The sequence below is a fragment of the Abrus precatorius genome, unplaced genomic scaffold (assembly GCF_003935025.1).
Source record: "Abrus precatorius isolate BTA unplaced genomic scaffold, Abrus_2018 Scaffold10, whole genome shotgun sequence".
In the NCBI taxonomy this organism is placed as follows: domain Eukaryota; kingdom Viridiplantae; phylum Streptophyta; class Magnoliopsida; order Fabales; family Fabaceae; genus Abrus; species Abrus precatorius.
Genome location: NW_020874292.1, coordinates 13,682,847 through 13,696,368, shown reverse-complemented (window position 1 = coordinate 13,696,368; position 13,522 = coordinate 13,682,847). Strand labels below are relative to the sequence as shown.

The 13,522-nt window shown below is 31.6% G+C and overlaps 1 protein-coding gene across 2 annotated transcripts; it reads right to left on the bottom strand.

The window, feature by feature from the left end:
* Positions 1–899: 899 nt before the first annotated feature.
* On the bottom strand, positions 900–10,723 carry LOC113865806 (LON peptidase N-terminal domain and RING finger protein 1). 2 transcript variants are annotated; one of them, XM_027500575.1, is made up of 18 exons: positions 10,373–10,723; positions 9,334–9,432; positions 8,629–8,711; positions 8,418–8,502; positions 8,233–8,319; positions 6,710–6,771; positions 6,362–6,555; positions 6,218–6,278; positions 5,632–5,809; positions 5,057–5,095; positions 4,903–4,964; positions 4,749–4,785; positions 2,595–2,644; positions 2,423–2,492; positions 1,851–1,926; positions 1,512–1,591; positions 1,339–1,407; positions 900–1,186 (listed from the first exon to the last, which is right to left on the bottom strand). In XM_027500575.1, exons 1-18 carry the CDS (start codon positions 10,436–10,438, stop codon positions 1,127–1,129), a joined length of 1,458 nt encoding a protein of 485 aa, XP_027356376.1. In that variant the 5' UTR covers positions 10,439–10,723; the 3' UTR covers positions 900–1,126. The 2 variants fall into 2 exon arrangements, with proteins under 2 accessions (XP_027356376.1, XP_027356385.1); XM_027500584.1 differs by having other exon boundaries at positions 911–1,186; positions 8,233–8,351; positions 8,459–8,502.
* Positions 10,724–13,522: the final 2,799 nt, after the last annotated feature.

Sequence of the window (13,522 nt, the reverse complement as noted above, 5' to 3'; positions counted from 1 at the left end):
CAAACAAATTTTATAAGAACTAATTCCAAAGAAGTATATTTTTAGAAAATATTTACTTATTTAAGCTTTTTAGTTTTTATTCCTAATAAACCTGCACATTAATAAAAAAATTTCAACAAGAATACACAAATTGTAATGTAAAGTCTTGGAATGATTACATACTAAATTGAATAATTGAGTATATCACACATGTAAACACAAAACATCTCAACCTAACATCCAATATTATGAAATAGTTGAAAGATAAAGACGCCATCTCCATCTAAACATAGTCAAGCGCTTATAAGTTAGTCATATTACGTAAAACACAAGTCGACCAACGATACTAAAGTGATGAAGGATATTGATGGGTATTAAGTTGTAGACACCAAATTTGATGATGAGTTTAATTCTAATAAAAACAAACACCACAAAATTCTCCGTTTAACAACATATCGAAAGTTATGTTGCGGAATTTAATTTCCATTGGGATAAACACGAATTCCAGAAATTAAGTTCCGAAGAAAGCTAATATTTGTAAAATAGTGTAAGAAACTAAATTTCAAGGCACTATCCACTCCCTTCCGGAAGTTTGTTTATAGAAATGTGTCTATGAATTTGGAAATAAATGTTTGGATGTTTCCTTGACACACCATTGTTGACACTGATAAAAACGCAGAAGAATTACGGTGTTTCTCAACGATTTCTCGACAATAAATGAAGCCAACAGGAAGCCTTGGTGCGAAAGAAAATAATGTTTTTATCTGAGCAAGAAGATGACGAGTTGCAGGAAAACGAAAAGAAAAAGGTGTTTTGGGTAGAAATTTAAAAATAAAAAATAAAACAATGTGTAAAAGGGAAAACATAGCGCAAAAAGTAATGGCTAGATTTCTTTTGCGCCTATATTCCGTCACCATAATAAAAAGCCCATTTGTAAAAACCTGATGGCCAATAAAAAAACATGAATGTGTTGTAGATGATCAATTATATATATTGGAAAAAATGGGTTCAACCCTATTTTTACAACAAAAATGACCTCATTAACAATTATTTATAGGCCAAAGAATATTGAGTGGACTTGTAAATGAATTTGCAATAAACAAAATATTCAATTGCAATACTAATTTGTAGCCCTCCTCAGATTGTCTTACTGAATTCTGCAGCCTTGTTCCTCTTGTCGGAGAAATATCAAGCCTCGTCTAATCCTCTAAAAGAAAAAATGGAAAAAGGGGCTTTATAAGGTGGTAACAAGAAAGCAATGTATACAAATGTAACTTCAGAGTAAAATGCATTATCAGAAAATCAAATTTAACAATCCCCCCCACTGATTTATTCCTATATGTTAAAATGGCTTAATACCTCCGTGGTATCTCTTATGCGTAGGAGATCTAATCGTTCCGAAGGCCTCCGATTGGAAAGGGTAGCCAGCTGCAATCAAACCCTACAACATTAGTACATAGCAATGAAAATAGGAAAGGGTGATGTATTCACCGACAAAGAAAAAATTGATGTCAAGTCACATATATATGTACCCAAAAACTAAAGCGCTCAGGGTCTCTTGGTGAGGGCATCATTACTTCAACACTGGCGAGTTTCTCAAGTTTTCTTTGATCTGTGTGAAATTTTGTGTTGTTTAGTACTGCAGCAGTCTATTGTCATTTGTAAAGATACAAGGAGGAAAAATAACATAAACTACAGCATCATCAAAATTAACAGATTCCTATGATACTGTCGGAAGTAATTGTTCAGCATTTTCCCCCCGATTTTGGAGAGAGATATAGGCAATGACCAACATATCTCAGTTTTCACTTAGAATGAAATGTACAAAGAAATCCTATGTACGCATCATATAATTATGTTTTAAAAATTACCATGTCCTGCTGCTTCTTTAGCTCTTCCTATCCATGATCGAGCACTTTCGGCTGCATTATAGGTCAACTCCTGTAACTGTAACCACATAACAATAGGGTATTACTCAGAAAGATGGAGCAATTTGTTACAGTATAATGCCTTCATTGCAAATAGTCATCAGACTTGTAGCCAAGGCATAACATTCAAAAATAAACCACCGAGGAATCTAAACTGAGGACTATCAAAGGTCTAATTATTCAAAATTCCAAATTTCACATTTGGTCAGAAAGGAAAAAAAATAAATAAACTACTTGTTGCAACAAAGCCAAAGGTCAGTTGACTTACAAGCAATGCCCAATATTATAGTAAAATTCTAATACCCAAGAATGACATTTACATATTGCATCACCAATAACTTGTGATATAGCATTCTTGAACAGTTGAATTTACCAGTTGTAATGTATGAGTATTATCGCAGCCTACACTGCTGCAAGCTTTGTACATGTACGGCGATGATCATATATATTAGTATGCAGTCAAACATGATAGTATGCTTACAAAAATATATATATCAAAACTTTAATGAACTTACAATCTCTCTTTCTCTTGTCCCTTCGGTTGGCATAATGTCCTGTATCCATTCAACCTCTGCAACACGATACCTGAATAAAACATGAAAGTATAAAGCCATATTTCCATAAAAGAAAAACAGCCAGATCAACAGGAAGAGAATTTAAGAAAAATAACACCCCGAGACAACTCACCCATCTTGATCCCAAGAACGGATTATGCGAAATCTCCTGCGACTTTCAATCTGCATGTAGCAATAGTTTTCTTACAAAATTGAAATATTTAAAATATTAAAGAAAAAGCACATATATTTGAATAGAAACTGGTCCTAAGTATCCTAGGACCACAAACACCAATCCTGCAGTGACAAAAATAAAATGAGAAACACCATGTCCATGACTACTGACTCTTGAGAGTGAACGTGAACAACTCACCAATTGTCCTCGAATTCTTAAGAACTGGCAAGTATATTTAGAGAAGCAAGAGTTATAGGCTTCAATAAATTGCTTTCTAGATTCATCAAATTGTTAGAAAATGATGTGGTTAAAATTTTAACAATATCAAAACAGTGCAGAGTGCAGACAATCAGCAGTGACAAAATACAGATTTTTCTTCATAATGGAGAGTTGTACAGTTTAAAATCAACAATAATCATTCTAACTTTTGAGATTCCACATTGATTATAGATATGATTGATTTAGAGCTTATAAAAACTTAGGAAATCCTCACTCATAAGCTAACTTTAAGGACTGAGTTAGGCCCAACCTATAGTCTCAGAGCTTATTATCGATTTGATATTGAGTCACCCTCAACAACAACAATCAAGTGATATCCCACTAGATGAAGTTGGCTACATGAACCATACAATGCCATTGAACTCAGTCAAAAACCAAATTCTCAGAAATATTACTACTCGATAGATCTTTTTTAATAATTTTCTCTAAAGTTCTTATGAGTCTCTCTCTACCTCTTTTTAGTGGACTAAAAGTCATGTTATACACTCTCCTCGTTAGTGCCTCCAATGGCCTTCTTTGCTTGTAACCAAATCACGTTAGACGATTTGACATTTTTTCTCACTTTTTTCTTGTGATGTGTCTTTAAGGTCCAGTATTTATTACCATATAAGAGAGTTGGTTGTATTGCATATACGTTTGTTATCTTGTTCTTTTTCGTAACTGCTCATTCACCTGAACATTCTTATTTTTGTTACTCCCACTTATTTCTCGCATTATTCCTTTAAAGTATAACATTCATTATCATATAGGATAGCTAGTTGTATTGTAGTACAATAAAACAAATTTTCAGTTTGATAGGCATTTTATGGTCATAAATAACTCAATATTTTTCTCTACTTTAACTACTCATCTTGTATTCTATAAGTAACATCCTCATTATTTTCCCATCAATCTACAGAATTGATCTCAAGTACTTGAATTTAGAAACTTGTAGTATAATATTATCTCACATTTTAACTTCTAATGCATTGTTCTTATTTTGTTTTTTTGCAAAAATTGCAATGTATATACTGTCTCGTTTTTGCTTTCAAAATCTCCCTCCATAATTCAATTTTAGCATGTTTAATTCCTCAACCAGCACTATGTGATCCCAAAGAGCATGCACTTAGGTTTGACTTTTTGTATGTCACCCTCAACTGTTCAAAATCAACCTACCCCTACAAATTTTCCAATACAATTAACCTTACCTGATGGATTTCTCAATGCAATATGCAAAAATAGAAAATCATTCCTACCATCTCCACTCAAATCTTTAATCCTAGGGGTGGAGGTATTGAGATTCCACATCAACTACAAGTATAGCCAAAGTAAAGCTTATGAAGGTTTAAGCAATTTCGACCTCATGAGCTACCTTTTGGCTTTTGGGGTTGTGTTAGACTCAGCTCAAATTCAAAACTACACACACACATGAAGTGAGGATTGTGTAAGTCTTTATAACCTCTATTCAGTTATCTGTACTTGATGTGGAATGTCAAAATGTATAAACCCCCGTTGATAAAAAGGAGGTCCTCCTAAATAAAGCTAGACAAGGAAAATCCAAACAAAAAAATGTTCTTTCCCTCTAATTTCTGGGTTGAGCACGTTAGAGATAGGGAAATCATTTGATATTTTGAGAATCTCTTGTGATATGGAGAATCACACCAGAGAAATGATCTTAGAAAATAAAGAACAATTGAAAGAGACCCTGCCAAAAATGACAAAAGAGTGAAGTGTCTTTTTCTTCAAAGCTGAAAGACAAAATTTAACTTCTAAATTCTATCTTCACCAATTAAATGCCATAACTAGAGCAAAGAAGTCCACATAAATACATAGATAAATCAGTTAAATTTTCACCTCTATATAAAAACGACCATCTGGAAGCGGCTCACACCTACAACATCAAATAAAAATGATTTAAAGCAAGTGACATACATGAGCAGGGAGGTTGGGGAGGGGATATGCATTTGAGATTTTATTTTTTCAGGTGAGAAGGATGCCGATCACCCACTCTGTGATTTCCACTTCACAGGCAAACTCAGCTAAGGAACCAGTTGAAGAATCAATTATAACCTACAAGATCAATAGGCAAGTCACAAACAGTAAAAGATAGAGATGATCGTGCAAGCAAAAAAAGGGAAAAAGGGATAAGCAGAGTAATCTACCATTCCCATCCGACGATTGCCTTCCATTATTCTTCTTACCTGTTTTATTTAAATAAAATGTTAAAACAGAGATACAATGACATTCAGAGTTTCAGATCATTTTATATTAGTACCATGTAGATAATGGATTATTCCATGGATTGAATACTCAAAATAAATCCCAGATTACTGTCTACTGACAGGACAGCTTTTGTGCAAATTTGAAAATTATATACATAGCTTACACACTACATATAACCAGTCACCAACTATTCCACACACTGCTCTCCATCATGTGCTATAAATGCTAGGTCAATTAGCTTAACTGCAACCATTCAAATTCTTTCTAGAATCCTAACAGGTACTAATGTTTTGTACAAAATATTATATGGATGATATATTAAGAACCCAATTTGTTCTCTTCAGTTCTGTATAATTATTTAAAGGATTGATTATACTTTACCCCCTTGTAGTTTCACAATTTAACAGCTCACTCTTCTACACTTTTTTGTATCATTGAACCCCCCCTAATGTTAAGGTCATAGTGAAATTGTTATAAGTACAGTTAAGACCTAGGTATTCATTTACCAACTCACCATGAGTCTATATCGAGCTTCAAATATATTAAGTGGAAACCTTTGACAAGGTATAACAACATCCATGACAAAAAGAGGGAGTAAATCTACACCAGCATTGATTAAACCATCATGCTCTTGCTTCCTTTCAGCATATTCCTCAGGAAAGTTCTTTTGTATGATGTTCTTCAATGTCACACTAGAAACAGTTGACAAGAACATTTTAAAAAAGATAACAGTAAATAAAATATGTTAGAACTTTTATTTGACCATAATATCTAACAATTAAACTGAATTCAGATGAATATATACTCATAAGCCCAAAAGAATTGCCAGATATAGATATCAAAGGGATTCACCATTTCATCAATTACCAAAAGGGTGTTAGAAACAAGCATATTTGTCCCTATCAATTTGGAGCAATACAATGTCTAAATCTCAGTAATTTCCCATTGCCTGTGTGTTTGGCAATGGGCTTTCAACATAATATAGTTAGAACAGTGAATAACTACCCTAGTACCAATTACAAGAAGAAAAACAAAGGAAGTAACCCAAAGCTCTATGTGGTCACCATACTGTGACATTGCAGAGTCCATAGACAACTCACCTGATCGAACATGTTCTGGGACTAATAAACAGAACTGTCCTGCACAACGGGCATCTGTTCCCTAACACACAAGGACAAGAATCAGCATAACATAGAATATATGGATTCCCATGGAAAATATAATCAACAGTAGACAGCACTAACCACAATCCATTGACTGATATAGACATGAACGGCAAAAAGAATGTCCACATGGGGTTGTAACAGGTTCATACAGTAACTTCAGGCATAGAGTGCAATCAAAGTCATCGTTTCTCTCAGGTTGTCCATGTGTACTCATCCCTGTTGAACTAGATGACACTCTTTCCAAATTTTGAAGAGAAGCTCGAAGAGAATTACTACATGATATCAAAAGAAATGAAAAGGCACTCACGATACAGTATAATAAATAACTATAGCAAAAGCTCTGTATTCTTATAATCCATCTAAATTTCAAAAAGGGGTATACATAATAGAAATAAAAAAAAATAAAAGGCTTGCAAATGTGTATACCTAAAAGGATCAACTTGAAGGCCAGAAAGAATAACATCCCGAGCTTTCTCATATTTCTCCAACTGTCAAATCAAGACAATATCATACCAAGTAACATTCAATATGGACACCATCATAATGTAAAAGAAGGCCAGGGAGGCAAGTGTAAGACTTAAGACAAGAATGTGCAATTGAACATGAGCAAACACACAAGTTAGCAGTCTTTTGTATCATAAAATGCTTAAAATCCTATAGGACATACACAATAGATGTCATTCAAGAGCGTGATTAATCAACTTATTCTGAAGACAATTATTTATGCCAGCTTTCCAAGAGAAATTTTGAAACATGAGCAATTATTTTCTCAAATAATTGATTCCAAATATGCCATAACACATCTGGCTTTACACAAGCATTTAATACAACTAAAACAATTTGATGCTGTCCCTTATTATTCTTTTGAATCACCATAATATTAGTCATGTCCAACTCCACACTAAAGTAAATACAGACCAAGGTAGGGAAATCCCCTCAACTAGTAACATGAGTTATATAACACAAAAGCATAAAAAGAAAATAGAAGTTGAAGGACAAATATATAAATATAATAGGCCTGAAAGAAAAACAGCCTTGCCTTTATCATATTTCAACAACTGTCAATTCAATACATATCATACCAAGATTCATATATATATATACACATATCCAAATTGGTAAAATGACTTTTATCAATCTAACCATTAAATTTTGGGTTCGCATAAAGTAGATCAATTCTCCAAAATTTCACAAAAATTAAGAATTAATCAATGCTTCTTCGCCCCACTTTATTTCAACATGTGGTATGTTATTTAAAATATAAGTAAATAGTTATTATTAGATTACATATTTACGGATGTTTATATCATGTAAAATTTTATATACATGATTATCATGATAAAATTACATGAATCAATAGTTAATTAATCAAATTTTCTTTAGATAAGAAAAAGTTACCCAAAGTGTTATTGTTTTAAGTTTGACAACTTATATCATTTAATCTTGTCATATATAGAGAGAGAGATGGCAGAGTCAGAATTTGTTTACACCAGGAGTAAAACTTGAACACTTACATGATTACATCACTTAATAACTTTTTATAAAATGCAAGATTAACTAATTCAACCATGAAATTATCTTATATTATTTTCTTGACTATATATATTAAATTTCATGTAATTTTGATAATTATAGGTATGTTATGCAAAATTTGATATTTACTTATATTTTAAAAATATATCACCCATTGAAATAAAGTAATATGACAAAGTACCTAATAGTTTTATTTTATAAAATTTCATAAAGTTAATCTAATTGATAAAAACCTTTAAATCAATAGTTGAATTATTTAATCTAGCATTCTACAAAAAGTTATTAAGTAGTCTAAGTATTCAAGTCTAACATCTAGTATCAACAAAACCTAACTCTCTCTCTCACACACACACACATTAGGCTACCCCATAAATTAAAAGGGAGATTAATTGATTAAAAGAGCATGAGACTCTTACCAAAAGAAGAGCATTGGCCTTTAAAAGATATGATTTTACTGAATTACTTTGAAGTTCAACAAGCTTCTCAGCATCCTTCAAACCCAGCTGGAAATGGTAATCAAGAATCAACTTAGTATCTGCAAAAATCAATATAGAAGTGTGATAATATTTCAGCATGATAAAAATGGCACAAGTAGACATACTTCAGCAAGTGTTGTGGGATCAAGCCCACTCAAGGGCCTACGTTCTGAAGATGATGATGTTCTGTGCATGAAAAATTGAGTAATCCTGAGATGAAAATATTATGATTGCCATGAGACCACAGAACAATTCAAAACTAAGGCAAAACTATTCCAAAGGTAAAAAGAGTTAGTAACAAGTAATTATAAAGAAAACTATTCAACTTTGCTTAACCTAATATAAGCTGTGCTTCGATTTCCAAGGATGATTGGATCACCCAATTTGATGTTATTGGCTCTTGAGTAAAAGTTGATCGCCTGAATGAATAAACACAAAAGCCAAACATCAGAAACTATACATGTATCCGTTTTCAGAACAATACTGGATGGAACAAGATCCATTATTTCCAATTGCTAGACATAAAGCCATGACAAACCATGCACCGTTTGGTTTGGGAAAATGGTTTCTATTTTTACTTTTAATAACAAAATATCACCTTATCTTAATTTTATTTCCTGTTTTAAAAATTGGTATAGAAAACAGTGAAACAGCCCCCAATATTCTCATTCACATTTCACACTTTAAGAAAGTTTAATGAATCATACATGGGGAAATAGTTTAATGAAAAGAATAACTCTATATGCTCTTGATCTGTCCACCTAATTACAAATAAAATATTAAATTTCTTTTTATGTTTGCATCCCATTAAAGGCACATACTTTTTCATTTAATAATTTATTAAGCAATACGAAGAGATACCATTACTCTAATAAAAAGCCAGTCTAATACTTACATTTCTTTCGTAGAGGAAAAAGAAAGGAATTGTGAGCCATTACCATGTATGAATGGACTACTATCGACAGAAAAATCAACAACCCCCCCCCCCCACCCCAATATATATATATATATATATATATATATATAACACTAATTTATCACCTCTTCCATTCTGTTCTCTCGAAATGCTGCATTGCCATTCTGCACAAGCTCATAAACACAATGAAATGTGTCCCATGACAAGCCTTGTGGTCCATTTTCCTGCAACCCAACCAAAGTTCAGCATTCACTTTCCTACGTTAGTTCTCAACAAAAACATCAATCTGTTGGAACTATAAATTTACACCATCCGTTTTGAATATATGACATGTAATGACTAAACCGAAACTAATAAAAGAAAAGCAACCGAAGACCCAAACCTTTCTAACATAAGCCTATGTCAATAAAAACAAAGAAAACATTCCCTTTGCTTAGCAAAAGGGTTTATTCAAAGCTCTGTTATGACCAGACACAGAGAATGTGATGACTGAGGAATCAATGTTCTCTAATCAGAAATCTAGCCATCAATGAAGAAAACTATATATTTTTTATCTTGTGAAAAATCATAACTCGCGATACAGAAGAAAAAAAAACATATCGTTTAAAAAAAGGATAAAAAAGTAGAATCACATTTTGAGTGTCTTATCCTGTCCTCGGATTTGTCACCTAAGCATTTAAGTGTTAAGGTGAAAATGGAAATCGTGATAACAAGAGGGTTTGTCTTTTCGTACATTCTTCTCAGCAACTAGACACGAGAAGAGGTAAAAGGCAAACAAAAAGAAACAAAGCTGTGCACAGCTGCATAGTATAGTAAGAACAAGCACTACGGTTGACGAAACGAAAGCCAGAAAGCAGCTAAAGCACTCGCAAGATGAAAAAAAAAAAGATCATTCACTCACTTCATCTCGATTTCCCAATAATCACAACTCCTAAAACAGTAAAAACAAAAGAAAAACGGCATTGGAGGAAATTCTAAAATCGAGGAGTTTCGCTTGAAGGAACGACATGCGGAAAAGGCGACCTAAAAGAGAAGAAAAACTAAAATGCAAAAAGAAAAGCACAACAGTAAGAAAACAAGTGATTGTACAAAATCGATGGGCGTGGGTGTAACATTTTGTGAGCAACGACACAGGCGAAGGAGAAAAGAATTGAGAGAACTAACCAGAACGTAATCGTCGACGTCACGAAGGGCATGGTCGAGGGAATAGGGAGGTGATTGAGAAGCCATTGGGAGAGTGTGAAAGAAGAGAGTGAGAGATTGGAGGCTATGAATAGGATGAGGAAGTTAGGGGCATCGTGTTCGCCCCTCGCTCCTTCGTTGCATACACGGACCAAATTCCACTACGTCTTCGCTCTTTTTTTCCCTCCCTGTCGTGTCTATTACTATTGCCAACTTCAATAAATAAAATTATTATTAATAAAGGAAGAGGAATTGAAAGTTGAAAATGAAGGAACGAAGAATAGGCATTGGGTTAGTAGTTTAAGCTCTTCTTTGGAGAGTGGAGAATGGTGATATATGTATTTGTTGTAATTAGAATTGAGTTGTACGTGGACGTATATATACCCGCGTGTTTGTGTGGACTATGGACGTGGGTGGGAGTGTTGTCGGGCCCTATCTGTGTGTATGGATGGGATCAGGGAACAACCGACGCAAAGCCATTCAATTGCATTTTGCATTGTTTGTGTCATTCTCCACCTTTGACCCACGCCTCTACTCCTTTCATTTCTTGTTGGACTTGGAGCACAGTTACTTCCCAGTTTCACTTTTGTTCAGCTAAAATTTAAATACATTTAATGTTGTTTTAGTTATTACAATTACAATTAAAATTAGAACTTTTTAATAAATTTCAATGTTATTCAATATAATTTTAGTTCAAATAAAATTTTAGTTTTAATTAAAAATAATACTAAAAATTATATAACAAACTATTACTAAATTTTGATCTTTATTCACAATTACACTCCTTTTACTTATGTGATTTGTTATACCTTTTTTCAGAAATGTTAATTTAATATTTTTAATTTTTTTAAAACAAATTTGAAATTATTTCTAACCAAATAGGTCTAATATTTATATAGATAAATGGTTTAATTAAATATTTATTTAATCAAAATTTATTACATTTCATAAATAATTAGGATGGGAAATAAAATAAAATTATTAAAATTAAAAAGAATGTTTTCCTGCAAAAAAAAAAAAGATTCATTAGAATCGGACGGTAAATACACTATTTTTCATATGCCCATTTGGTTTAAAGTTAATTTTAACAAAAATATTTCTGAAATTTGAACCATTAAACATAATTGAGGTATATATATAAATTAATCCGAATTATATATTTTTATTAAATTATTATTTTGCATTGAAAAATGGAAAATTTAATTTTCGACCGAGAAAAATTTATACAAGTGTTATAAGTCAATTTATAAATTAATCAAAAAATTTAATTCTTTTATTTTAATTAGTGTGATTACAGATAAGATAAATTCAAATAAATTCTATTAAAACTCTTTCAAAAGTTTTACTACCTGTTCACTTAGCCTCAAAAGCACATTTTCACAGTAAAATATTTTTCAGCAATAAAATTTTTGTTTAGAAATTTTCAACAATATGTAAAAAGTAAAAGTGACTTTAGATGAAAATAATTTAGTTGAATAAAAGTGAAAAATTACAACCCTGACTATTGATTCTAATGCCGTGTATATATATATATATATATATATATATATATATATATAGGTTTTTAAAATTAATTTTTTCTTTGTTTTTACCATATAAAAAGCTCACTTTTAAAATATTTTTCTCAAATATAAAATATTTTTTTAGTTAAAAATTTTTAATAGTGATTTTTCAAAATTAATTATGTTGAAATCTAAAACAAAAGGAATCCAATAAATTGACTTCAATCCTATATGAATAGTATACATAAGATGTTTTTAAGCCCTTTATTGCCCTCACCCTTTTTTCTACCGGTGTGAGCGTTTCTAACACGCCATTACCAAATTCATTTGGAGATTTATATCTTATTTTGATTAGTTTATTTTAAAATTGATTTTTTTAAAATTATTTTTTCCGAAAGAAAATAAACATATAGTAGTAGGTTCTTTTAAATTCTTCTTAAGCAACTAAGGGTTACCAAAGTATGTATGTTTCCTTTTTTTTTTACATTAACAAGAACTCTTCTATATATTGTATATTCCCGCTCTTCTTTTATACATTAAAACCTTATAGTTAGTTAGGAAAATTAATTTTCCAATGCTTAAATTAATTATAGATAAGTGCCTCGTATATCTCAAAATTTTTAAAAAAATGAAAGATAAATTATGTATTAAACTCTGAATATATATTACATGAGTTATAATTTTATTTAATCTTCATTTCGTAGGAAAATATAATGTTTTAGCATGTTAATGACGAGTGGATGAGAAGGATACAGCGGAAGCCGTCTCATATTCGTTTTGACTTTAGAACGGCAACCGTCGAAGATGAAGGAAGTACTATGGAACAAAGCCCATGCGACAAAAGTTTAAGAAATGCAAAACAGGTAACAGGTAACAGGTACCAAATAACATTCATAAACAGTTCCTTGGTGTTCTTTAGTCGTCGATTCTCCTTCTTCTTGTGTGTGACAAACGAACAAATATTTGTGATCCATTGGTGATGATAAACTGCAATAACTCAAAAGTTAGAGAGTAGAAACAAAAAATATCATGGATGGGTCTATGTGGTTCTCATGCTTTGTGGACCAATTGGGGGTAACATATTATCCATTTTGTTTTGTGCTAATTGGACAATATTCTTTTTATACTGTCCAGTGTCCACAATTTCTTTTTCTAGGTTCGGCTGTTTTAGGGGATGGATTGGACGTGCCATTGCCAAGGGGGAAAGGATTAATTACTAGTCCCACCATTACCAACAACCACTTGATAAGAGCATTAACGATGATCACTCAGTAAAAAGAAAAAACAAAATTCAACTCCGTGTATATATTTTGCTTCATCTCTAAAATTAATTATTAAAAAATTATTTTTAATATATTAAAAATTATAAAGAGAATATATTATAGCATTTTTAATTAATATATTTTTAATCTTTTAATTAATACTCTTAAGATGTCAATTAACATGGGTCAATTATGTTTAGAGTCAAATTATAAAAATTACTCTCACATCAACGATATCTAAATATTTATAAATATACTTATTAATAACTTTTTATGGATATTGATTAAGATATTAAAAAATATATTATCAACGCACTTTTATTATAATTTTTAATTAAATGTTTTAAAAATTTATGAATTTTTTTAAC

Bases quoted from the DNA above. Each gene is read 5' to 3' on its own strand.
- LOC113865806 (XM_027500575.1), bottom strand. From the start codon at position 10,438: ATGGCTTCTCAATCACCTCCCTATTCCCTCGACCATGCCCTTCGTGAC. The intron at 8,320-8,417 runs GTATGTCTACTT...TACCATTTCCAG, and splicing joins ATCCCACAACACTTGCTGAA to CTGGGTTTGAAGGATGCTGA. The intron at 6,556-6,709 runs GTATACACATTT...GATATCATGTAG, and splicing joins CTTCAAGTTGATCCTTTTAG to TAATTCTCTTCGAGCTTCTC.